The sequence below is a fragment of the Monodelphis domestica genome, chromosome 4, assembly GCF_027887165.1.
Source record: "Monodelphis domestica isolate mMonDom1 chromosome 4, mMonDom1.pri, whole genome shotgun sequence".
Lineage (NCBI taxonomy): Eukaryota > Metazoa > Chordata > Mammalia > Didelphimorphia > Didelphidae > Monodelphis > Monodelphis domestica.
Window position 1 is genome coordinate 369,669,820 of NC_077230.1, and position 27,762 is coordinate 369,697,581.

Here is a 27,762-nt window from a genome sequence, read left to right on the forward strand (position 1 = left end):
CAGTCATTTTTTGGAATTAAATGTTACATTATTTTTCAGATCTGCATTCGCTCCCTCCCATCAACCCCGGAGTGATGTGGCTTCTGGATACCAGTTGGGTGGAAGCCATATGTCGCTGATTTTTTGGAGATCATCTTTACAGGCCAACATAGGGAACATCTGCTTTGCATGTCTCATGAAAAATGGGAAGAGACCATCACGTGAGCTGCACTGAAGCAGATATCATTCCCACATCCAAGGACTGCATTGCCAGATATAATTTCCAAAACTGATGAAAGCTTGGTGGAAGAGCCGGGCATCCAGGTCCTAATCAGTGCCCAATTTCTGTATTTCTTTCCTCTTGTAAAATTTGTCTAAGACTTTCCTGACTTCAACTTTGCTGAGTGGCCTCGTAAGCTCAGCCCCCATGTTGCTCGCAGAGTTGGGTTTCACGGGCAGCGGGACGTCGAGGGATGTGTTTGGAGCCTTGGAACCGCTGGAGGATGAGGAGGAATAAGAGGAAGAGGAGGACCAGGCCTGCCCCAGGGCCCAGGATCCTGGCCTGAATGCAGCATGGCGCCCAACCTCGCTGGAAGCCGGGCCCAGCGAAATGCACACCAGGGTAGCAACATGGGCACTGGCCTGGGTGGGCCTTTTTTTTTTTAAACCTTTCAAACTTTTTATCAGCTCTAATTTTAGTGATGGTAATAAGGGCAAGAGAAGGGACAAGTGAGGCTTCCTACACAAGGTAGGGCTTAAAGGGAGCAGGATTTAGACAGGCTGAGCAAAGGGAGCTCTTGTACCAACGCTAGAAGCTTCCATGAAGCTTTCCAAGAGTCCAAGACACAGTTAAGAGGGGGCAGCTGGGTGGTTCAATGGATTGAGAGCCAAAGCTAGAGATGGAGGATCCTGGATTCAAATCTGACCTCAGACACTTTCTAACTATGTGATGGTGGGAAAGTCACTTCACACCCCCTCGTCTTACCACTCTTTTGCCTTGGAACCCATACAAAGTACTGAGTTAAAAAGAAAAAAAAAAGCAGGCTGGTTCACCATGAAAAAAAAATCCTGGATTTGCAATGAGGAAAGCAGGGCCCCAAGTTCCAGTTGGGGCCCTTAATCAGCTTTAAGACCCTGCACAAATGGCTTATCTTCTGTTTTCTGGTATGTAAAATGGGACGATGATCGTACTACCATACTTTATATGGTGGGTTGTGAGGAAAGTGCTGTGAATAATTCTTCAGTTCAATCTTTTCCCACATGCGTTTTTCTCAGCTCCCCAGAGGGCCTGGAGCCCGTAGCCCAACAGTAGGGCTAGATGGAAGGCAGTGAGAGGCAGAGAAGAGCGCTGAATTTGGAAATATGGAATTGGGGTTGGGATTCCAGCTTGCATGATCTCAGCCAAGTCGTGCCCACTTGCTTCTTCGTCTGTAAGATAAGGAGGTCAGATTTGAAAATGGGCTCACATTCTGTTGTTCTTTAGTGTTTAAAAAAGGGCTTTCCCCTCAAACAAGCCTCCTGGGGTGACAAGAATAATCAGTCCTGTTTTGGATCGCTCCAAGGTCTCCTCCGGTCCAAGCCCCACTTTCCCATAATTTATAGCGGCCCCCTTCGAGTCCTTTAGAATAGGCTGATGAGATGAGGGGGTTCAGGGTGCAACCACAGAACCCACCAGAGGTGACCTCATCAGCACAGAGCTCCACCACATGAGCCTACTGGCTTGTCGGAGCCTGCGGCTGAGGCCAAGCAAGGCTGGAGCGAGGAGTCTGCCACTGACTCCTCAAATAATCGCATCTCTGTGCCGTGGCACTGAGGCCAGTTTTGAACTCATGAAGCCCAGTCTTCCCGACTCCAAGCACAGTGTGCAAAGGGATTATTAACACAAAGCTCGGGAGATTGTAAGGAAGAACAAAGGGATGACCATAAACGGTATGAGACAAAGCCAGGCGTGTTAAGAGGAATAAGGGGTCCAAAGCACTAGAGGAAATTAAGACGATCGTCTCTGGCTAGGCTCTAGGCCAAGTTCTGGGGCCGACGCTCACGGGGATGGGGTGGGAGGTTGGGAGCGTCTAAGAGCCAGTCCCTGCTGGGAAAGGATCATAAAGCAATGAAATGTCGAGAGTTGGAAAGAATCTAGGAGATAAAAGGCAAGTCGTGACGCTCGAGTTCTGGCCCAGGGCCTGCTGCGCTCTGTGACACCTCGCAGGATGCTTCCTGGAGGTGGCAGGATTTGAGCTGGACTCTGGAGAATGGGTGGGATTTGGGTGTCTGTATCAGTGGGCCAAGAGTTTATTGCTTTAGTCCAATTAACCTTGGTTCGGTTCTAAAGCGGGCTAGACTCTGGGGCTACCTTGAGCTCCTTTTTAAAAAATTCAGATTTTTACCTGTCTGGTCCACATACCCTTGAATTCCACTTTTCTATTCCCATCGGGTTGGCATTTCTGCTGCTGCTGACCTAATAAAGACAACCAAAACCCAGGCATCTATTAGAGAACACACCAGATGCCTCGTACAGCCCTCCTTATCCAAATACTTGGGTGCTGTCACGTCTCCTCCCCCACCCAGACTGAGCACCAAGGCCGTGTCTTTTTTTTTTAATCATTTTCTTTTCCTTATTGCTGCTTGGCAATAAGGAATCTCTAGACTAGGTTTCAGGTCCCCGAGTTTCTAAAGCCAGAAGCAGGTGCAATGTGTTGCCCTAGCCTGGGGGAGGAGGAACAGGGACTTAGGAGACCCCAGCTCAGCCTCAGCTCTTTCACTGTGATCTATCCTCATCTATCTCATGGGAAAAAATACTGCCCTGTATCTACCTCCTGGGACTTCAAGGATGACGCAGAATGAGATATTTAAGCATTTTAGAGAGTTAAATACCTCCTAACACTCTTCCGTCCCTAAACTTCTGGGGTGACCCACACAATTGAGCGCTGGATTCTAATCATCCAAGAGAAGAGACAGCTGCACGAGTTAAATGTAATAAGGAGTCTTTCACCCCCTCCATCAGTGCCATCCAGCATTCTTCCCTTGAGCTCCTTTTTCAAGGACTAAAACGAGGTTGTCTCTGGTCACTAGGGAGCACAATAAAGGGTTGATTATTTCTCCCCTTGATCGTTTTCTGTTCTTAGTGTTCCAGAGCCAGCAGCTGAATGGATGTAGGTTCAAGATGGTCTACTGATTGTTACGAAGTGTCTTACGTTGGAATGTGACTTAGCTTCCTTCTTGGAAATGCATACTTCCATAATTAATGGCCCTCACGCCATTGATTCCAGTTAAATGGTCACTGGCAAAATGACTTTCTGGATCCCTTTTTAGTATTCAATTTAGGGCTTCCTTTGTTGCCTACTACATACAAGAGCACTGTGATGGGTGCTGGGAGATTTGAAGGTGAAGAAAAAAAGAGGTCTTCGTTTCTGTTGAGATTATGATCTTTCTTCCCCCTAATTCACTCTTCCTACTTTTCCTTAAACAACTTCTGATAGTAACCACACACCAAGATGGAGATTAATAGTGCCTATCCTCCTTAGCCCCAAAGCACCTTTATCTAAAATGCTCCCTATCTCTTAATACACCTTGGTGGCCACTCGCTGGAAAAATAATGTGGATAATAAAGTCCTTCTTGGGGTGGGGGTGGGATCCCTGGTCTGGTGGATTAGATCTGATCAATTATAGAAACACTTCCAATGAATCTAAAAAAATATATACTGAGTACAGGACTTTGGTAGGGCAGTAACAAAGATGAAGAATAATCCCTACCCTATCTGGTGTTTGGTTTTTTGGTTAAGACATGTGATTTCATCAGTCTAGCAGGACATTTAAAATATATCTACAAAATGAGGTAGTCACAAGATACTCTTCCACTGGGGGAAATGTTACTTGTTGCTGCCTTAGCCTGTACCATAGGGAAGTCTGGTCTCATCCTTACTTTTAGAAAACATTATTTCAGAGCAGAAGTCTTAGGACAGTCAAAGGGGATGGTAAGAAGACAAATGAAACTAGCTCAGGTGTCAGGAAGTTGTAATCATCAGGTCTGAGGTAGAATCTCTCAGAGAATGCTAGTGCTACCCGATCATCCATTAACTGTATTTCCTACCAACATTGCTATCTGTCAGCGATAGCTGGTATGCTCAAGAGGGTTCTATCAGTGTGCGCAAGGTTGTAGTCCTTTGCTTATCACCTTTCATGGTACAGTTCAGTCTGGGTCATGAAGGAAAAAGGATCCTTTGCAAAGGAAGAAGGCAGCAAGCTTCCTCTGTCCCTGAACCAAAGGAGGGTGTGCTGATCTGACTGCTGTCTTGCTGATGTGCAGGATGAATTGGCCAAAAGGAAGAAGAAAGAGGTGAAAGCTCTCCTATAATTAAGAGATCCTAACACGAGGGAAGGGCAGAGTCCAGAGCTATGATGATCCAGGGGCTGCTCTATCATCTCCCACAAGGAATAGCGCTTCTTGTCACCCTCCTTATTCCCCATTATGATCCTGTACCAGGCCCTGGAAATCGACTGTATGAAGGAAAGGCTCAAAGTGAATCAGCTTCAGGAAGGAATACACAGAGTGGCCTCTAGAGGGAGAAAGGGTTCCATCCCAGCCCTCTGCCAGCACAACAAGCTGGATTTAAGGTGCCCAGAAGAAATAAGGTCGCATCCCACTTTGTCCTTCTAGGAGCAGCAGCTCAATAGACAACTCTACTTCTGTATGGTTTGCACGTATTTCCTTTCCTGGGACATTCCACCCAACACATGCAGAGCTTAGACCTTTCAAAATGGAGTGTGTCTTCTTCAGATTCACCATTTAGATCTGCAAAATACCTATTCCTTGCCAAGGAAAATGAAATCTGAGCAGGATTACGACAGAAATCTTTATTAAAATGTGTCCTTCAGTAATATGTTTGCATACATACAATATACACACACATACATATATACACTCTGACACACCTCACGGATCACCACCAGCAGTTTAACCAATAAATTAAAACTAAAAAAAAAAGGGGGGTAGAGGGAAGGGGATGGTGGAACCAAGGGGGTAATATTTCCATGTTTTATCTTGTAAGAAATGGCATCTTTCCCAGAATTACACTGGGGGTAAACCTCTGACCAGAGAATGAATATTAGAAATAAAATACATTAACTAAAAAAGTTTCCAAGAGATGCAGTTACAAGTGTGCTTCTCCAAACAGCAGCCTTCTGCTTCATACTCTGATTTCTATATCTTCCAGCTTCAAGACCATTTCCTCTGACTTATGCCCCTCTCCTTGGGCACAGTGGTTCATATGGGCACTTGGGCTCTGTGCACCTCTGGCTCGGGGAGTATGGGGATGGGCCGCAGTCTGGGAGCGAGGGGAACCACATTCGTCTGATGTGATGTCCGGCACATCATCTGACTGTGTGTCTGAGCTCTCCAGGTCACTTCGAATACTCTCTGGCTGGGCCAAGGTGATGTCCCAAGTTTTGCTGGCAATACAGTCCTTATGATCACAGCTTTGGTGTTTGCAGGGTGGCTCTTCCTCGCTGCCTTCCTCATTCTCTGCCATCTGGGCATGAACATGTAGAGAGTCCTCTGTGCTACTTCCACTAACCAGCTGGTAGTGGCTAGGTTTGGCCTCAATGTCCACTTGGATTTCCATGTTGTTGCACTCTCTGGGGAGACAAAATCCACTTTGCTGAGTCAAGGATTATAGTTTTATGTATGAGGGGGTTTGAGGGTTCAAGGGAGAAATATTTATTCCAAAAGAGACGTCACTGCAGCCCAGAGATTCTATTTCAAAAAGAATTTTTACTCCTAAATGGAAGAACTAAAACTAAAATAATACAACCTCTCAAGGTGCTAGCTTACTTTCTAAATATTGACAGAGCATGTGAACAAAGAACTCTGCTAATTTCTACAGGCTAGTGTTTAAAAAAAAACTTTTTTATTAAGAGAAACTGAAGGAGTTACAAAGTCTCATCTATTCTCAGTTAAAACATAAACCAAGAAGTATCCTTCTAATCCCAGTTTCATCTGACTTTTTCAGCATAAGTAGCTAAAACACCTGGGAGAGGAACACGTTAGCCACGCTCATCACCACATAAAGGAGGTAATCTCAGGCCAGCTTCTCCAGAAATCTAGAAAATCAGGAATTCAGAGTCCCATGGACTTGAGGAACACAAATATAATCCCTTGAATCCTGTGTGGGTGGTACTGCTTGACTCCAGTGGAAGATGATGCATGAAAGTAAAAACTATGCCAAGTGCAGAAGCCAGAACACTTCTATGCATAAGAACTCCAAAGGGAATCCAAGACCAGAGATCCCCCCTACCCATTGGAAGCACAGGACCCCTACAGGCAAAGAGCAGCCTGTCTTCTCTAAAGGCCTAACAACAAAAAGTACAAAATGCCTCCTGCATTCCAGCTGCTCACATACCTGTCCTGGGGGTTGTAGGAACTGATTATGGAACCGGCCATTGCCCGAGTGCTGGCGTTGTCACTAATGGCGCCAAGACTGGCTGTGTCTTTGGGGAAAATTTCCTTTTGGATATCAGCTTGGACTTCTAGCCTGTGTGAAAAGAGAGGAGGCATCCAAGTACATAAGAAAGGAGCCTCCAGATGGACTGCTTCCTTTCCTGGCTCCTTTGACACCCTTCTTCCAATCAGGATGATGTGGCCTTCTTTCCCCACAAGCACAAACTGAAAAGGAGCCTTCATTTCCTCTACATTGAGACTGGCCAGAGCCAGACTTAAAACAACAAATGCCAAGTCCCCCAGTAGCCACCCTTCCTTTAGTGACAGAGAGTGGGCTGAGTGGTGCCTCAGTGCTTAGTGAAATGAACAGCTCCTGTGGCAGCCTTGGCACAGGTTTGTACTTCTCCATAAGCAGTTTCACATACGGTCACACACAGCTGACTCATTCACTTCTTGGGAAGAAGATGATTTCACAGAACTCAACAGCTGGATTGGCTGAGCTGCAATTTCAGCAAGTCAGTCTCCAATGATGTGTCTACTGCTATCCAGGGGAGTTTGGTTTTTCAAGCGCATGGCAGGGAGCACTGCTGACTGTGGGGGCGGGATCCCCTGCCATTAAGAGCTCTCAGCAAGACACATTCTGAGCTCACAAACCCAAGCTGGGTCAAAGGAAGCCTGAGGCAACATTAAGAGGAGTCTCCATCATGTTTCCTGATCTCTTTTGTTAAACTCATTTGCCTTTTCAGAATTAGCTAACAACAGAAAAATGTTATGTATGGCTACAGTGGAAAAAGCTCTACACTTGGAGGCTCTGGCTTCTATTCTGCTGCTCTCCCAGATTCACTGTGGGAAACCTGAGCCTAACCATAGCCTCTGCACTCTTGCTTCCTCCTAAGTAAAACAAGGACTAGATGATGTGCCTGGAGAGGAGTATTTGTGAATGAGCGGGAAGGAAAGGGACAGAGGAAAAAAGATGACAAATAAAAGTGTTCATAAATTAATTAAATGGTATAGTAATGATAGCTGACATTTCTATCTTGCTTTATTTATGACTTTACACTTTCCTTGTAATCCTGAGAATTAGGTCATTCAAGTAGAGGATGACCCCTTATTTTTGCAGATAAAGAGTGTCAGAGAGGCAAAGGGACCTGCCCTATGGTACCAGATGCTCATACTTCAAAAGCCCAGCTCTTTGCACCCTATCATATTGCCCTTGCCAAGATCACCTGGCCAACAAAGCTATTAAGACTCAACCAAACAAAACATAGCCTTAGAAAAGGACGAATTTATTATCTTTCAAGAATAGTTTGCCTACCTGCTGTACTTTCCCTTGCCGCTAGAGAGAACACCGCCACTCAGAGTACCTCCAGAGAGAGCTGCAAAGCTGGCTGTCTCACTATAGTTGCCCTGCATGACGCTGAGTCCATCTGTGGGGCTCCCACTGGTACTCAGCACACTGGTAAGACCTTCGATGCTGCTCTCCCCAATGCTGGGGTTCTTCAAGGCCCGCCAGGCATCGGCCACTATGGACAGAAGGAAACATCTCAATAAAGAATGAATAACATTAAAGGGATGATGATCTACCCATTTTCTAACAGCCTCCCCACATGCTACTTGACATTATTATTGTTATTGATACAGGAATTAATGAAGGTTGAACCTTCAAAATTATGGGAATGAAGAGAGGTCAACAGTCCACTTATCATGTAACAGATACAACTAAGAGGTAGGATTTGATCGCAAGGCTTCCAGACTCCAAGACTGGAAAACTGAAAGGAACCAAATAGGTCATTTGGCCTAAGCTCCTAACACTGTATAGACAAGGAAAAAGATGTATGAGGTTATTCAGGCTCAGGATGTTACACCATCCTGAGGACAGACTGCTGTTGAAGGAGGAGGTTCAAATGTTCTAGATGGAAAAGCCTTCACTGCTGTTCAGTTCTACAGCTATTCTGGCTCCCTAATCCAAGGATTTTTCCACTATACCACATGGCCACCAGCTTATTTTTGTCATAATGTGTCAGTATCTGAGGAATTAACCGACTAACTCCAGTACAAAGAAATAAGGTTAAAATATCAGCCCCCACAGAGCTTATAAGCTATTGAAATCATCCCACAATAGTCTCTCTGTAAAAGGCATTGAATTTTTTCTTATTTTGGACCAAAAAAAGTTCTGTCTTTACCTGTGATTGGACCATCATCTTCATCAAATTCAATTTTCACACCTTTTCCATTGGCAGTGCTAACTCCACAACCTCCTCCACGACAGAGAGAAATAGGTACAACCCCATAAACATATGCCAACATAATAGGGACACCAATACCTGAAAAGGAATGAGGCACAGCAATGAGGATGGACCAGCAACAAAGTCTCATCTCAAAGCTTGACAGGAGACACAGGCAACACTCTCTTCTAAATGAAGCAAGAGAGAATAATAATTGGCCTTGTTCTTCAAGAGGACAATTAAAATGTTCATCCAGGTTAATGAAGAGAGACAGAGACAAGCCAGAGAATATGCAGAGGAGAACAATTCAGGGTGGTGAGAAGTAGATAGTAGACTATCTAGTGACCATGCCATAAACGGGTTGGCTGAAGGAACCAGGGATGTTTAACCTAAGAAGGGTTGGGGGTTTAGGGTGTTCTACAGCTGTATTCAAGTATTTGAAGGGCTGTTGCATAGAAAATGAAGGGTCAGACTGGTTCTGCTTTGCAAAAGGAGTGCAGAATAGATATGAAGACACAGGATCCAACTTTAGTCCAATTTAAGTTAGAATTATTGCACATTACAGCTGTCTAAAAGTAGGTGGCCTTTACTACAAACTTATCACCTCCCACTTGAGGTTTTCAAGTGGCATCTGGGCTACTTGTTGGGGACATTACATAAAGATATTATACAAAAGTGCTTTAGGCACTGGTTGGAGAGCCCTGTAAGCTTCCTTCAAGTTCTAAGATATTAACATTCTATGATACTGAGCACCTTCTATGGCATATATTTTAAATACAAAGCTAGGAACGACATGCAATATCCCTGTGACCACCAAAATTCCTACTGGTATAGTTTGTGGCTACCCAATTACATGAGGAGGTCATAAATCTCAGAGCTTCACAGGACCTAAGAGAATTGGCATGAATGAAGGCTTATGTTTTCCTCGTTATGGCTCTGAGGCCCTGGCCCAAGGGTTCCCAGCAAAGCTACAATCTCTACTTACCAACACTAACAGCAGCAATAACCGGGGATGCAATGACTGACAGGGTCACGCCACCTGTGATGGCTAAATTCCTCTTGTGCTTTGAAGTCTTCTTTCCCTCATACCTGCTGTGGATCTGAGAAATCAAAAATCCAGGTCAGAAGTCTGCTCTCTTTGCTAGAAGTGAGAAGCTAAAGTACAGAGAGACATTCACACAAGAACAAGAAACAAAACTTGCCTGTTCTGCTATGTACATTAAAAAAACAAACCGAATCCCATCTCCTATTCCCCAAGGGGATCCTACCTAACCTAGGCTTCTACAGGAATTGGCTCCTGTAGGAAAAATGAGCATCTGCCAGAGACAAGCAACTCAGGGGAATCAGCTATGGAACATTTCACCTTTAAAGTTACTTGTTTGAACCAGGCCAAGGCTGGTAACAGAAACTTTCAGATCACATGGGGTTTAAGAAAATTCATTTAAGAAATGAAAGGTATTTTTATCCTAGAACCAGCTGGTTTCCAGAGAGCTCTGCAACACTGGCTGTTTTTCTCCTTCCTGTCTTTTATTCAGCAGATATCAAGTGCTCACTCAGACACACACCTAGGGCCCACCATGGTACCATATATGCCTTACCTTTCTGCCAACATAAACAGGGATGCCAATGACCATGGCAGGAATGGCAATACCAGCAATGAGGGAAATGCCCACTGGAGCACCAATCAAGGTGCCCAGCTGCCAAAGGATCTTCTTCTTACGACTCCATGGCTTCTTGCCCCAGAATGTACAGCCAGAGGGGCTATAGAGAAAATGAATGCTGGCATTATTAATTCTGCATTTTGGAGGGACTCTCTTTAAAGAGCAAGACCTTCCTTGTTTCTGATTTGATGACAGTGGGCTCAGAGAATTGTCATAAAACCAGAAGCAAAGGATAAGTATAGAGTACAGGCTCTACGAAAGCTCTCTCCTCTAGCAAGACAAACCTAATTTGGACTTATGATAAAATGCTATCCAACTCCGGAAAAAGAACTGTCAAAATCAGAATGCAGATGACAGCATATGATTTTTCAACTTTTTATTGGGTTTATATTGTGGGGTTCTGGTATTAGAAGATTACTCACTTACAAAATGAACAATGTGGAAATGTTTTGTATGATAATACATATATAACCCAGATCAAACTTCCTGACAGCACCAGGAAAGGAAAGGAAGGGAGGGGGTTTAAGTTCAATCATATAACTTAGGAAATCTTGTGTGGAAATTGTTATAACATGTAATTAGTTTAAAAAATTAATTAAAAAAAAAGGCAAACCTAATTTGCAACTTCCTACCTTCTAACCTTTACAAAAGGGAAAAATACAAAAGAGTGCTCCACTTTTCCCTTGGCAAGTCTCTGAACTGTAAAAATCTTGCCCTCTACTTCCCTCCTCCTCCAAGCAGCTTTCTCTGACTGATCTCATCCAAGGCATGGTATGATATCCATTTCAGAAGTACTCAACATGTTACCGAACAGTTTCCAATAGTTATACAGCACATTTTTATGTGCATATTTTTAAAAAAGTTCCTTCAAGGTCTCTGCCTAGTGAATATTCAGCAAATACTGACTGCCTGTTCTGCCACAGAAATTCAATGTCTAAGGAGCAGAGGGAATTTATTTTTCAAGGCTTTTAAAAATGTAATGGTCTGAAGCCCTGGAGACTCAATCCACTCTGATTAGCCTTCCCCCCCCCCCCCCCCCCCCTTATCCTTACATCCCAAAGCAACTCAGGTTTCTTTTATGCCTCTCCACCTAAACAAGAATATTGCTTCTTCCAGCTCACCTGAGGTAATGTAAGTCTGAGATTTCTTTCATACAAAGCCAACAAAATTCACAGCCACACACTGCGCAGGTCATGTGATTGCAGCTCCCATCATTCATCTTGATGATATATGCACTGCAGCGTGGGCAAGGCTTGATATCATCCGCTGTAGAGAAGGGAGATAAAGAAATAAGTTTGGCTTGACTTAAAATGCCGTTCCCCAGGAATCACCCAGAGGAAAAAAAGAAATGCTGTAGAAGTCCCCAGACAAAGATTCTACTCTGGGATACTCACTGTTCTGTTCCTAAGTTTAGACTTCACAACAGACCATCAATGACTGGGAGCTGTGGTGTTTCCCAACTTCTCTTGAAGAGATGAGTGGTTAACACAGAATTAAAATCCCCATTAAAATGCCCTTGGAAAAATCTAGAGGAGGGGGTTACCAGAAATTACGTTTGGAAATGGACTTCTTTCTGTTCTGAAAAAAGAATAAATCTGGAGGGGGGGTGGTGAGATAGATTAAATTTCAGTTTCATTCAAATATTAGAATTGATGTTAAAGGGGCCCATAGCCCTTGGGTGAGATACTAGGGAATGACACATTTCCCAAAATGAAAATGAGTTGAGTATGCTTTTGCAGCATGCCTGTTCCTGCTGATTTTCACAATAAACTCATAACCGGCATGTTACGATTGAAGAATCTATGCCAGGAAAAATCAAATGCTAAAATCTTCCCTTTATATTCCACCCCTCCCCTCCCATGACATCACTAAAGAAAGATTTATAAAAGCCAATAAACTTAGCTAAACACTACATGGACTGGTTAGTAACTTACTTGTAAAAGCCTGGAATTAAATGAGTGGCACACCTATTAAGGTTTATTATGAAGACTATGCTATGGAAAGTACCTAATGCTTCCTGAATCTTTTACAGTTTGATAAATTGGAATAATACAGTGGAAAGAGTGCCAGTCTTGGGATCAGGAGACCTGAGCTCAAATCAGATATAGCTGCATGGCCATGATCAAGTTATTCAACCTGAGTCTGTTTCATTATCTTTAATATTAGGATAATACTTGCACTACCTATTATACTATAGGCTGTTTTAAGGCAAGTAAAAGTTTTGTAATTCCCACAAGCGTTACAGAAATATACTATTATCATTAATAATAATCAGTCATACATACACTCTAATCTAATGGGAACAACAGCAGATAGATCTAAAAAAAAAGGCACAAATACTTCACTTTTCATTGTGTGTAAAAAATCCAGCAGATATTATCCAACTGATCTCTAAAACTCTAAGGCCTACCATAGAAAGGGGACCAGGTTCTGGGAATAAAGAATCCAGCTGATGATTCTGATACTACCTGGACTTTACCAACTAGAGAAGGAATCTGTATTTGCAGCTAAGCTGTTCAGAATGTACAACCTTCTGAAGAACTTGCTAAATAAAACTCACTACCAGGTGTGTCAAAAGAGCATCCCTTGGATCCCAGAAAGCCCAACCTAATAGATGGATCATAGTTTTCATTATTAGACTCATGCCACTATAAGCCTAGAGGAATAAACCGTACCTGGCCCGGATTCTTGGCCATAACTGAGACCTGACGTGTGCTTGGTCCGTACTCGCAGAGTCTGTGCCCTCTGCTGACGGGCCATATCGCACGTTTGATTCGGATGCCATATCTGCTTGCAGTGGTAGCAGAATTCAGTCTGGCAGCCTTCCCTCTCGCAGGTCAACTTTGGGCAGCTGGCACAGCCATAGGCAATAACGGCATAGCTGAGTATGGAAACAGGAAGAGACACCAGTAAGGTGAGAATGCTCTCACAGAGACTGGCACTAAGAGATGGATAGCATTGTGTTTGGCAGACCACCCTGACAGCCAATGAAGGAAAAACAAACTCTCGCAGATCTGAGCCAACTGTATAACACATCCCATCTGTGAGTACAAAAGATTTGCCTTTACTCTAATGAGAAATATCTATTTATACCATGAATCTACTGAAAACTAAGTTACCTTTTCCTATTAATTCTGTATACTCTTAAGGATCTGTGAAGTGGGTAGGTAGTCTCTGCAACGAAGCTGATGAAAACTAATTTTAAAAATTACCTCAAGTAGTCTTTTATTCCAGTGAGCCTTATAAACTGCAGGCTGAACAACTATCTCTGAGCTTGCTATATTTCAGGGGGATTATATATTTTGTATTATATGATAGAGAAATATTTTCCCAACTAATATGGTCATAGAACATTTGGAGTTTGAAATATATTGGAGAAATCTATAAAGTTGGTCTGGAAATACAGAATACCCCTACTACTTGAGGGAATATTCCTAGGTAGGGCTGGAAAATGGAATAAAAGAAGATAACATTTTTTTGTACAAATTCTTCCTTATAAATGCTTCCTAATATATAGATGTAATTTCATATTCATACTTTAACGGGGAAAATACTGTTAGCACTGAAATTCTCACCAAAAAATCCTGGTCACACCACAGTGGATGTTGGTGTTCTTTGGAACTTAGTGTGATAAAATGTTAACAATGGAAATGAAAATCAAGTCACATCCTTCCTCATCACTAAAGCTTTAGCTGTTTATATCAAGGAGAATCAACAAATCTAATTATGATCAATCATTTCTCACTACCTGCTGCTTTTATTCCCTCCTCCAGATCTTGCTTAAAAACAAAACAAAACAAAACCATGAACTTCCAAAGCCTGAGACTAAGATTACCTGTTTTGTCTTGAGATTACTTGTTTCATTTCAGCCACAACATCACTTAATTATCTTAGCAGTAAATGGGGTTACTTCTTTCTTTCATTTGCTATATAAGTCTTTTGATATATATTCTCCGTTTTCGAAACTTGTAAGCAACGATGCATTTTTAATTGTTCTTCCCAAATTTTAGTTTCTACCACACAAGCATCATCATTATTATTATTATTATAGCCTACCGCAATTTAATATATTTCATTGTGCAATTAATATTCTATTAAATCTTTCTGGAATTCCTTAGTGATCTTAGCTGACATATAATAACATGATAGTCATATAATCAGTTCATATCAAGCAGAACTCTTGTTTTATAATAAAGCACAAATAAAATTCCTTTAAAGAAACAAATCAGAAAAAAGAAAGAGTTATGAGTTCTGGAAATTAGCTACACCACTTTTAAACTGGCCTATGAAAGCACATGCTCTCTTTGGGCTCTGCTTCCATCACCACTGAGAGAGAGGAAAGGATAAAAATAAAAGTTAAAAGGACCAAGATTTAAAAGACTTCAGCAGATATATAAGTATTGCAGAAAGGGAGACAGACTTTTTCAGTTAAAAAATTCAACTTGGGGCAACTAGTAGAGAGAGCATCAGGCCTGGAGTTGGAAGGACCTGGTTTCAAATCTGGCCTCTGACATTTCCAGGCAAGTCACTTAACTTCAATTGCCTAGTCCTTACTGTTTTTCTGTCTAGGAATCAATACTAAGACAGAAGGTAAGGGTTTAAAAAAAGAATCACTAAATTAAAAGACCTTTAAGTAAGGGTTAAAAAAATTTTTACCTTTTAAAAATATTTAATGTTTTATGCTGAAGTTAAACACTAAATACAAATGAGTATTACCATATACAAAGATGCATTACCACATATAAAGACAAAAAGGGGATTGTATAGGAAACTGAATCTCTGTAACTTGTTCAACTTTCTTTATACCTTCCTACATGTAGTTATCAAAGTATCTCTTGCAGCATATACCCAGCCTAGTCTCTCCTTTGAGGCTGCCACCACCCCTGAGGCAGAATCTCATCACCTTGTGTTTGGTGAGTCTAGTCTTAGTCTGCCTGCCTCAGGGGTCTCTCCAATCTATCTACTGCTTAGCTGTCAAAGTGATCTTCCCAAAATTGTATGGCAAAAACTATCTACAGATCAACATCTCATATTGTATGCTACGATAAAGTCAAAATGAGTACATGATTTAGACGTAAGCAAATTAGGGGAATGTGGTTGAGGGGAATGGTTTAGATATCATATCTATGGATAAAGGAAGAATTTATGACCAAACAAGAGATAGAGAGCACAATGAGATGTAAAATGAGTAATTTTAATTACATTAAATTTAAAAGATTTTGCACAAACCAAACCAGTGCAATCAAGATTAGAAGTAGAAAGCTGTGATTAAAAAAATTGTACACCCTTTGATAAAGACCTCATTTCTCGAATATATAAAGAACTGAATACAAGTTATTTTCAATGTGAAAAATGGTCAAAGGATATGAACAGGTAGTTTTCAGATGAAGAAATTAAAACTATAATCTCATTTAAAAAGCTCCAAGTCACAATTGATGAGAGAAATACAAATTAAAACATTCTGATGTACCATTCCACATCTGTCAGATTGGCTAATATGACAGGAAAGGAAAATGACAACAAATTGGAGGTATGTGGAAAAGTAGGACACTAAAGCACTGTTGGTAGAGTTGTGAACTGATCCAACCATTCTGGAGAGCAATTTGGAATCATGCCCAAAGGGTGATAAAATTGTATATAACCTTTGATCCATCAACTAAGTCTGTATCTCAAAGAGATAAAGGGGAAAGGACCTATTTATACAAAACTATTTACAGCAGCTCTTTTACGATGGCAAAGACTTAGAAATTGAGGGGATACCAATCAGTTGGGGAATAGCTGAACAAGTTGGGGTATGCTTGTAAAGAAATACTATTGTAGTACTATAAGAAATGATGAGCAGGATGATTTCAGAAAAACATGGAAAGACTTAAACTGATGCAGAGCGAAGTGAACAGAACCAGGAGAACACTATACACAACAGCAATACTGCATGATAATTAGTTATAATGATAGCAATATTCACAATTCTGAAGGACTTTTTATCTTAAGATGAAATATGCTATGCACCTTCAGAGAAAAAACTGATGGAGTCTGAATGCAGATCAAAGCATACTATTTTAACTTTATCTTCTTTGTGGGTTTTTTTTGGGGGGGAATATGTGTCTTCTACAACATGGATAATATGGAAAAGTTTTGCATGACATTACAATCTTATATTCTAAACTGCTATTTTGGGAGGGGGAAGAGAATTTACAACTCAAAATTATAGAAAACTAATGTTAAAAAGTGTACATGTTATTGTGAAAAAAAAATTGAAAGAGTAAAAAAAGAAAACCAACAACAATTCTAATGCATGCAACTGGAAATTTAAAAAATAGTGATCTCCCTAAAACTCAGGTCTGTCCATATCAGCCCCCAATTCAATAAACTCCAGTGGCTCTCCATAATCAAATATAAAACATCTGTTTAGTTTTCAAAGGAGCCTTTGACTTGGCCCCTTCCTAACTTTTCAGTCTTTTTATACTTAACTCACCTTCTTCTCCATATAACATTGATCTCCTTATGTCATTTCATCTCTTGACTTTAGAGTGTTTTTACTGGCTAAAATGCTCTCCCCTTCCTAATCTCCATCTCCTTGGCTTCCTTCAAGTCTAAGCTAAAAATGTTGGTCCTTGTTAATCTTAGTGCCTCTTCTCTCTGAAATTATCTCCAATGTTGTCACCCCTCTCAGACTTTGGGGTTCTTGAGAGGAAAAGATTGTCTTCTTGGCTTTCTTTGTAACCTCAGAGCTTAGCACAATGAATGGCACCTAGTTGTTAGCTGATTGACTCTCTAAGTGGGGAAATACACTCTTTGCATGAGACAATGTATAAAAAGTGCTCAATAAACCTTAAAGTAGTACTATCTATACAAATGTCAGTTATGATCTACACCTCAGGGGTTACTATTGAGAAAACACTTTGTAAATCTTAGTATTATAAAGATAGGAGTCATTTTCATTATCAAATAAAATAACAATTGTAAAGCAATTAGCATGTTGCCTGGCACACAGTGCTATACAAATGTTGTCTATTATTATTATTATAGTTCTCAACTTCACCATATTTTCTCCAGATTGCTTTTGAAGGTAAGGGTCTTGAGGATTTCTGGAGAAGTCTGCTTAATTAACTGGCTAATTTGGATTATATTAAAGTCCTTTCAAAGGAGAACAAATGGAAATTTGGTAAATGTGTCACTACAAATGATTCATATCCTGTGGGAGTTTTGAACAAATTCACCTTGATGTGTGATCTAGGTGCAAAATAATTACTAAAGATAAACATTTCTCCTGAATAAAGTCACATGCCTACTATTTAGTCTTAAGAAGACAGGAAAAAAGAAGACAAAGTTCTAATAAACAAGAAAAGTGAATTAACTTTTGAAGAAAAGAATGCCAGATTCTTTGGTGATCAGCCCAATGCTTTAAGCACTTTATAAGCCTTCTACACTATTCACCCCAAGTTGGAGACATTGACAGTGCAATTTCAAAATATAAAAGAGAATAGAGATTATAACACTTTGCATTCTAGATTAAATGGTTTCAATTTCAAGGACAGAATAAGGACAGTACTTTGTAGATCATAAAACTTTACATGTACATCTACATATAAGCTTGTATGTAAGCTGCTAGAAGCAAAAGCATATCAAGAAATTCTAGTAATCTATTGCTTTGACACAAGAGCTCCTGAGATCATGACACTGGGCTTTCCAGTTTGGGGCCTCCGTTTCTCCAAGCTAACTGACTCATTGAATGATACTGGGTTAATCACAAGTCTTCCCAAAACTTAGTTTCCACCCACAAAATGGAGACATGGGTAACACTCCACTTAAGCCCTAGCTGCTTTTAGTGAGTGCTATTTTCTTTTCTAGGACAATCTGACCCTAATTCTGACATTTTCCTTTTACCACCAACTTATAAGGGCATCTCATTCCAAAACAATCTTTAGTTAACAAGCCTTTAAGAAGAAGTGATGACAATGCCCCAAGCACTGTGTTGAACATACTGGATACAAAGAAAGGCAAAAATGGGTTATTGCCCTCAAAGAGCTACCATTCAAATGGGAAAGACAATCCATTATCAAAAACTATGAATAATGTAAAAGGCGATATTATTAAAGGGGGAAAAGGGAGCCAGGGAAGCTAGGAGAGGGAGGGAGGGCACACTGGGCAAACATGGGGGACAGTCAGTGAAAAGGGACTGAGTCAGGAAATAAGAGTATTGTGTGTGAGGAACATCAATTAGGGCAGTGCAGCTGGATCTTAAAGTATATGGATGGGGGAGGGGGGGTGCATTGTGGCTTGAAAGCCAAGCCTAGAGATGGGAAGTTTTGGTTTCAAATCTGGCCTCAGATAAAGTACTTTGTGTGACCCTGGGAAGACACATCTAACCCCAAGTGCCTAGTCCTTACCCCTCTTGTCTGCCTTGGAACCAATATACAGTATTAATTCTAAGAATGAAGATAAAGATTATTAAAAAAAGGATATGGATGGGAATGGAAAAAAAAAAGGAAGAAAACTAGAAAGGCAGGAAGGGGCCATGTTGTGAAGACCTTTAAAATATTTTACCTTGGAAGTTAACAGAAAGTCATTGCAATTTAATGAGTAAAGGGAGAAAAGAGACACAACATGGCCAGATCTGGACTTAAGGAAAATCCTTTTGGCAGCTGAGCAGAGGAGAGTCAGAGGCAAGGAAACCAATCAGAAGGTAATTACAATGTGGGAAAAACTGGAGAAGAGTAGAGAATGACAGTGAGGCTGAGAGGCTGGGTTGACTGGGAGGGTGATGGTGGCAGACCTCACAGTAAGAGGAAAGAGAAGAGTGGCAGAGGGGGCAAGATGATAGCTGTTTTGGACATGCTGAGTTGGAGACTTCGGGAGAGATTATATGGGAATGGCCTGCATAGAAAAGCCCTACCTGAAGTACTCTGTTCTTTTATAATTCTATTGATGACAGTCTCAGGTTCCTAGCTCCATTCGAATGACAGCTCCCATTTATACTTCATTTCAATTACAGAGAATACTCTTTATAATCCCCTTGGGAGCAAAGGGACTACACAAAGATTATACTCATTTTTCAGGTGACAAAAAGTTGGCTCAGAGAACTTAAGAGACTTGTTATAGTACACAGAAGGGTTGGAAGATCTGTACCTGGATGTTCTAAGTCAACTGCTCTGTTATACTAGGATGAATCTCCAACAGATAATTCAGAGTTGTTAGAACATGAACTAAGGGAATATACACATTAACGTCAACAGAATTTCCCCTCATTTTGTTTTATATTATTTCTAATCCTTTAGAAAACGATGAATATGCCAAGCACCAAAGAGCTGGAGCAAATGATTTGCAACCCAGAAAAAAAAGTCACATTAGGAGGAAGATCTTGGATTATATGCCAACAGACCCCTATAAATCTCTCTTCAACACCCCTTCTATTCTTGCTTCCTCCCATCAGGCTGTTCCTGTAACAAACTCTCAATTTAGGGGTCATAGACATAGTAGTTGATGATCCTTGTCTCTGATTACAATTGGGAAGATGAGGCACAAATAAGAAAAATTAAATAAAACTTGAACATTGCTAGTATTTATTTCTTGGTTCCTTTGAAGAGATGCAACAAAGATACAATAGAAGAGATCACTGTGGATTGATATAGTTGGGCTACCCTGAAGTGGTGGTAGCAAGGACTCCTCTGTCCTTGCCCTCTGTCTCACATGCAAGAAGGAAAACCCAAGGTCCTGACAGGTATACTGTCGACTGTCACAGGAAGAGACTGTGGCTTCCTCCCCAACATATAAACGGTGCTGCGGCATTTCCAATTTCTCAGTGTTAATAAAATGAACATACAAGTAGGAAGAACAAAGTGAACATTCCTAGTTTGAATTAGGGATAGGAAAAGGAAATGCAGGAAGGATAAGCTGAAAAAAAAAAAACACCCAGGTACTACAGGGCATCTAACATTGTCCAGCTCTGAATTACATTATCCTAAGGCCTTACCAGTTCCAAAATTTGAAGAATTTATTAGGCTAGCCCAGCTGGGATGAGGTGTTCATTTAGTGAGTAGAAGAATATGAGAAAAGTTTAGGCTTTATTTTCTAGATAAATGGGAGTAACTGACTAATGACTGAATAAGTAAGGGACATGATGAGAAAGATACTTCTGGATAAGCTAATCTAAAACTAATCTGTAATAATAGTTTAGTGGATGCCAGTGGATTAATGTGTGACCTTTACAGGCTAAGATTTTACCATGGATCTTCTAGAATAATTTTTAATCCAAAGCCTGGTCAGGAGATACTTCTAGGTAGTAGAGAACTCTTTAAATCACAACCCTCTGTCTATCTTGCACAAGAAAGAGCATTAAATGGACAAATGATCTTGGTATGTGTTCAATGCAGAAAAATTAAGGTAAAATAACATTTGATTTCATTGATGTCTCAACAAGCAAACTCCCTTGGTGATTAGCCCTGAGGTAGAGACATTCACAAGATTTAATTATACAAGATAATACTGATATTGCTTAAAGGGGACCAGGACAATTTCCAGTTAACTACCAGAATAGTGTATATATACCAAGGCCACAAGGGACACAATTCTAACCAATTTTAAGCTATTCTAAGCAACAATGTTTAATATTCTTGCTATCCATACAAACTAGCACTCACGAAAACTAGGTCTATAACAGGAATCGAGGTCTTTTCCCTCTTGTATTTGTATTTTGGACCTGATAAATTACAAGGTCTTACATTAAAATTCTGGGTACTAATGTATCGGATGCCTAGGAGACAGTGGGAACAATCTTAACCACAAGTCAGGAGACCTAGTTTCTAAGCACTGCCTGACTTGTCCTGTGACCTTGAGTAAGCTACAACTGCCTATTCTTCATTCTGCAAATAGGGGTTCAACCAATCACCTTCCCTTTAAAATTAAAGGTTTGAGTTCAAACCTGGTCTAAAGACACATCCTAGATGTGACAACCTGGGCAAGTCACTTAACCCAAATTGCCTAGCCTTTGTTGCTCTTCTGTCTTAGAACTGATACTAAGAAAGTAAGGGCTTTAAAAAAAAGTAAAGAAAAATCACAATATACTCGTTTCTACTAAATACCTTTTTGAAACCTTACCTTCTGTCACAGTATCTAGTTAGTTGCGGTTAAGTGACTTGTCTAGAATCACAGAGGTTAGAAGTATCTGAGAACACATTTGAACTCAGGTCCTCCTGACTCCAAGCCTTACCCTATATCTACTAGTTGCCTCCCTACTAAATACTTTTTAACCTATTTACTTGACTCACATAGCCTCACAATCATGCCCTCCAACTTCCCCTGACCTTATAATTACTCCTTCCTTATTCCCCTTCTCTATAGGGCAAGATAGGATTCTTTCTATGCCTCAAAAAATAGATTTACATATTTAGAATTAGAAGACACCTTAAAAGTCATACAGACTAAACCCCCTCATTTTATAAGATGAAGAAACTGAAGCACAGGAAAATGATGTACCTTTGTCAGGGGCCCAAAGGAACTAAGTGGCAGAGCCAATATTAGAACCAAGGTCCTCTGATGGCAAACCCAGCACTGTTGCTATTACTCCTCTGCATTCATCTTCCACTAGATCTTTTTAACTTACTGTTTTGTACATGTTGTTTTAGGGCTAGTTTCTGGAAAGTCAGAATCAACTTAGGGCTAAAATGTCAATTTCCAAATTAAATGCAAAAGCTTTAATTTGACTTAACTGTTGTGATAATTAATTTCTGAAGTATGCTTAAAATTCAAATTCCTACTTCAATATAAAAAACCACAATTTAAATTCTATTCCCCTGGAGCCCACCATGACAAAATCAACTAGTATAAAAGAAGGATTTCATTCTCTATTCCATAATTTTCTAGTACTAGTTGAAAGGACTTCATAGGTTACCTACTCCAACCACTTTGCTTATATAGATGAGAAAAGTTCTGAGGCCCAGTGTGCATAAGTGACTTTTTCAAGGTCACTCAAATAGTAAGTGACAGATATTGTCTTTAAACCAAGCTCCTTTGACTCCAATTCTAGCATACTGCAGTCTTTATGTATGACAAATTGAGGCAATGAGCTTCTGACCTCACCAATCAATGAATCAACAAGCGCCTATCACATACAGAGACATACATCCTGATCTCCCAACTAATACATCCATTTTGTGGCATGGCTTGACCATTAACAAATGGTTCCTAAACCAAAAACAGGAAAAACATTACATAATTTCTGTTCTCTGAGTCATTATTAAAATGATTCGTAAGTGAAGATAAATAGACTAAAGAGCATACATCTTTCCCATTTTGGTTCCTTAGGGAGATAAACCATTAACCTCAAGTGCTTAGGGATTGAGGAATAAAATGGAAGGCTACAGAGTACAATACTGGGAAAATCTGGTAAGCTCAAACTTTACATAATACTATTTTTTGCCATTCCCAGGCCAAGTGGAGGGGATCAGCTTATTATATTAATCATTATCACTATCAATAAGCATTTAGTCAGGCTTACTAAATGCAATGCTATGTATGCTAAGGTTGTGATTTGCATAATCTTCACTTTAAAACAAACACCAATTATATCAAGGTAGTGATAACACAGGAAGCTATGGCCTGAAACCAGTAAATCTTTGGGTATTCATTAGAAAAGGTAATATGATGGAGAGAAGGACTAGTGGCAATATCCCAAGGAACTCATCCACTCAGGAAGCAAAAAAATGCCAAAGTTACTGTGTATTTATATAACACCTCCAACCAAAGACTTTGACACTTTGCAAACATTAATTAAGACTCACAAGTGGGACAGAAATTATGCCTATTTCATAGCAGAAGAAAAACATGAAATGAATTTGACAATGAAGGCAGAAGTCTGAAACAGACCCTAATTCTACTAGCCTCAGCTCTACTGCACTACACAGTCTGACAAAAAAAAAATACTGTAATACTGTGATGAACTGAAGGTTTCACTGACAAATACTTTCTAAATCAAATTCCCTCTCCCCCCCCCCCCCCACCAAACCCATTATCAATGTCAGAACTGGAAAAGATCTTCAAGATCAAGTGCAATGCTTTCATTTCAGAGATGAGGAAAATTTAGATGTTAAATAATTTAGAAAATTCTTATGGATGGAGGGATAGTCACATTTTTTAAAAGTTTGGTTCATATTTTTCATTTCTTTCATCAGCAAAATTGAAGGAAGCCCACCTGTATTTTGGTTGAACTGCTTATAGGGAACTTATGGGAGGATATGGACAGTAGTCACATAGAATAGGTAAATCATAGAAAATAGTAATCTGAAACATCCAAACTAATATCCCATCCACGTAAGTATATTTTCTCACAAACTAAGGATGAACACTAAATGACCCTGATACAGCTTATCACCAAATTCAACAGAAAATACTGAAGTAGATTCAACAATTATTTACTGAACATGGTAGAATGGGAAGCCAGGAGATAGGAGTTCCAATCCTGACTCTAATATTTAGTTTGCCTGAGCTGTGGTTTCTTTTCTGAAAAATGAGCATGACATCATTTGTATTACCTGTTTTACAGAGTTGTAAGGAAAATACTTTGGAAATGTGAATTATCATTTCTCCTACTAGGGCTTTGTCAATTTTTATTTAAAAAGACAAGAAGTAAAAAATATTAGTATCTGAATAATCAAGTGCAAAAAGAAATCCTATGGAGAGATGAACCAGATGGTTAATGACGCAGTCGCATTTCCTTGTTAAAAATGAATAGGATAAAATCTCTAAGGCAAAGTATACATTGTTTTCCAAAACCAATTTACATACTTTTGCTTTGTATTAAAAAGCTTGAATACCAAAAAGTGTAACTCCTCTCCCTCTCTCTCTCTCAAGGTCTCAGTCAATAACAAATGCCAACCAAAGAAAGAGTCTATACCTATACCCCAAGACTACAAAGTCTGGAACTTATCAATAGAAAGCAGGTATCATTTAGCACAGATAAAGAGACTTTGGCCACAATATCTCAAAGAACTTTAAAAACTCCATCTCATCCTGGTTAAATAACACACCATTTAGAAACAAGTCAGAAAAAAGAACTCGGCTCTTCTGACACCTTAGTAATGATGTCCCTGTTGTTATTAATGACTCCTTTCTGTGAAATTTGGTAAGACACAAATTACAATTATTTTCCTTCATTGAAAAACTTGAAGAGCATGTTACAAGCACTTACTAAAGATTTACATTTTTATCATTAAGAATACTCCCCACCAACTCTAATATTCTCCTCCCCAACCCTAATTCCCCCCTCCTCAAAGTAACTCACATTTATATAGTTTTTTCTTCAACAACCCTAGGAGATAAATAGAAGTCTTCTTCCCATTTTACACAAGAAGCAATAGAAGCTTGAGAGGTTAACTGACTTGCCCACAGTTGCACAGTTAGTCTGGGAAGGATTTGAACCTAACACTTGTACATTTTGCTGCCTCAATCACAGTGGGGAAATTATTTGTTCAAGATCATATTCCAAGGTTCAAGACCCAATCCTGTAGGCTAACCACGTAAACAAGAGATCCTTTCTAGAGAAGCAATGAGAGTGCACTAGGGTTGGATGAGAAAAAGTGCCCAAAGAACATCATCTCCAGGTGAGAGAATACCCCTCTCCTTCCAACAATTTATTTTTTGTAAAAAAATTAAGCAACCCCATGGATACCAAACATTTATCTGCCATCGGGAGGACAATTCTCAAAGGCAACTAACTTAAGAGCTCATTTCTCCTTCATGCAGCTCTATGAGCATCCTCATTTCAACTTTACTTAGAGGATTCTTTTTTCTTTTCAAAAGAAAGGCTTTGCTTCACATCTCCTTGCCTCTCCCAGGGCTGCTAGAATCAATGGGTTACCCACAAACAATCTGTCAGTTAGGAGCCTAGTGGAACCTCCCCGGACTGCTCGCTGCACTAGTGCTGCTGTTCTCCCCACTACTGATGATGTAACCACCTACCCCCTCCCATTCTGCAATGATGTTTTCACCATCCCATATTCTCGGGGTAACCAGCCTCCCCTTCCTCAAAGATTTTTTTGCCATACCATTTTTTGCAGGGTATGGCGTCGTGCACCAAAGTATCTTACTGACAGAACAGTCTCCCCCCAGTCCACCTCCCCACTGAGGTGATGCTTTTTTTTTTTTGCGAGGGCTGTTTCCTTTTCCCCTCTCGATGGTTTTTTCCCCAAACCATTCTGGTTGAAAAGAAAGCTTCGGCCCCTACCTAATCTCTACCGTGAAAAAAAGGGGATTTCCCCTCCCCACTGAATGGATGCCCCCCTCCCATGGTTTTGGTTTCTTCCCACCTTTCCAAGCCCGAAAAACACGTACACAAGCAAGAAAGAGCTGTGCCTCCCCTGACAGTAAGGGGATTTCCCCACCTGCTTTCGCCCTGGGGCAGCCTCTTTTCCTCACCAAAAGGTGTGACGAGGTGACGAGCCCCCTGCCCCGCCTTCAGCTTAGGGGAAGCCCGCACCAGCCCTAGACGGGCAATGAAACCGGCCATGAGCGGGGGTGGGCAGCGGGATTCCCGGCTCACCGCACCTTTAACTAAGGAGACACCCGCACTAGCCCTCGAGGGGCAGTGACTGTGGCCACGAGGGGGCAGCGGGATCCCCCGCTTTGCGGACGCCCCTCCGCCCAAGCGAGGGGCCTTAACCACGAGCCCGGCGGCCGCCCCACGCCCCCGACAGCGCTGCTCACCCACAGTCCGGAGCCGGGCACCAGCGGCAGTCCGGGTCCGAGGCCAGGTAGCGGCGCAGCATGAACTCCTCGTACTTGTGCATGAGCGGAGGATCTGCGAGCAGAAGGCGGATGTCGTGCGGGTTGAGGCGTTCGCTGCACTCGGGGCAGCTGACGGGCACGCGGCTCTCGCTGATCTCTAGGCGCAGGTAGTGGCGGAGGCAGTCTCGGCACGAGCGGTGCGGGCAGCTCAGCAGGCGCGGGGCACGTTCGGGCGGTAGGCGCACCAGGCACAGCGGGCACTCCACCTCATCACCGCCGGGCCCAGGGCCCTCCTCGCCCGCCGCCGCCACCGTAGCGGCCGCCGCCACCGCAACCTCGGCCTCCGGGGCGGGCTCGGCGGGAGGCGCCTCAGGCGGGGCCGGCGGCGGCGGCGGGGGTGGGGGCGGCGCTGGGGGCTCGGCCGGGGCCGGGGCCGGAGCCAGGGCCGGCGGTGGGGGTTTGGCACGGGCCCGGCGGCTGCGGCCCGCGGGGAGGAGAACGAGGCTGGAGAGGAAGCGGTGTCGCCGCCCGCCGCCCCCTCGGCACTTGGGGTCCGGTGTGGCCGCGGGCAGGGACGTAGAGCGAGGAGACTCGGAGTCCTTCTCGGAGCCCATTGCGTTGACTGGGCTCCTCCGCGGCTTCGGCCGAAACGAAGAGCCGACTCCTCCCCCTAGCCTCAGCCGCCTCCCCTTAGCCTCGGCTCGGCCCGGCCGCAGCCGCCGCTGCCGCCGCTACGTGCCCGTCCGTCTTTACGTCCGCTTCCTCCGCCCTCCGGCAGCCAGAACCCGACGGGCAGCGAGCGAAACGCTTATATAGCCTCCGCCGCGCGCGGAGCCCACTGCGCAGGCGCCCGCCCTGGGACACCTCACAAACCGCGCCCCCGGACCGGCCGGGAGGGGGGGATGGAGGAGGTAGCATGGAGGGGAGAAGAGGGGAGGAGAGAGAGAGAGGAGAGGAGTTGGAACGAGGCTGGGCTGAGGAGAACAGGGAAACAGAAGAGAAGCGAGGGAAAAGAAAGGAAAGGACTTTCCTCCTCCTCTTCTCCAGCTACCCCGCTTCGCCCCACAACCCCATATGAGTCACGTGGTTCGAAGCCGCCATCTTGGGATGGAGATGAAGAGATCCTATGGAGAGGGGACCTGGGGGCGGGGTGAGGGGGTACACAGAGTTGAGGTCTGGAAGGATTAGCCCAAACTTGACCCTGTTTGTGGTTGTCTTATGCTCTTGAGATGGGAAGGAAGGAGATTGGGCCAGGAAGAGGAGCCTTCAGAAATCATCACAGCCCAACCCCCTCATTTTATAGATGAGGAAACTGAGGCTCAAAATGGAAGTAACTTGTCCATGGTCCCACAGGGAAAATGTATGGCAGAGACTCATCTCGTGGTGTTTTACATCCCACTTCTTTTTTAGCCTCTGAGGCTAATCAATATTATTAGTCATAACCATCATTAGATAATATGAAACCATAATCAAAAGTCAGGATGACCTGAAGTTCTCAACCTCTTACAAGCAAATCACTTAACCCTTAGATGCCCCTAGAAAACTCTCTAAGGTGATAGATTGTAGTGTTCAGCTACTTTGCAATTAAAAAAAATAAAGCCATTTCCTAATTGGGAGCTAGTTGCCTGCCTTGTTAAACTCTCAAGTTTAGTTAAAAAAAATATCTTTAAAATAAATGAAGATGAAATACTTATTCTTTGACCATGAGCAAGAAGCCATGAATGAAGAAATACGTCAAATTTGC

General features: G+C 42.0%; 1 protein-coding gene across 3 annotated transcripts; it reads right to left on the reverse strand.

Annotated features, from left to right (window-relative positions):
* On the reverse strand, positions 1–26,808 carry RNF19B (ring finger protein 19B). Of its 3 annotated transcripts, none has more exons than XM_007492905.3 (10): positions 25,998–26,808; positions 12,974–13,179; positions 11,420–11,564; positions 10,236–10,398; positions 9,623–9,737; positions 8,596–8,736; positions 7,728–7,935; positions 6,375–6,506; positions 2,364–2,434; positions 1–1,407 (listed from the first exon to the last, which is right to left on the reverse strand). In XM_007492905.3, exons 1-9 carry the CDS (start codon positions 26,630–26,632, stop codon positions 2,398–2,400), a joined length of 1,782 nt encoding a protein of 593 aa, XP_007492967.1. In that variant the 5' UTR covers positions 26,633–26,808; the 3' UTR covers positions 1–1,407; positions 2,364–2,397. The 3 variants fall into 3 exon arrangements, with proteins under 3 accessions (XP_007492967.1, XP_016278018.1, XP_001381433.1); XM_016422532.2 differs by having other exon boundaries at positions 2–1,407; positions 2,381–2,434; XM_001381396.5 differs by lacking the exons at positions 1–1,407; positions 2,364–2,434 and adding an exon at positions 4,816–5,610 and having other exon boundaries at positions 25,998–26,807.
* Between the last annotated feature and the right edge of the window lie 954 nt (positions 26,809–27,762).

What these genes read in the sequence shown, in the direction of transcription:
- RNF19B (XM_001381396.5), bottom strand. Translation starts at nt 26,632, where the DNA reads ATGGGCTCCGAGAAGGACTCCGAGTCTCCTCGCTCTACGTCCCTGCCC. An exon ending in TGCCCGGCTCCGGACTGTGG is followed by an intron (nt 13,180 to 25,997) that starts GTGAGCAGCGCT and finishes TTCCATACTCAG; the next exon opens with CTATGCCGTTATTGCCTATG. An exon ending in CTGTTTATGTTGGCAGAAAG is followed by an intron (nt 9,738 to 10,235) that starts GTAAGGCATATA and finishes TTGATTTCTCAG; the next exon opens with ATCCACAGCAGGTATGAGGG.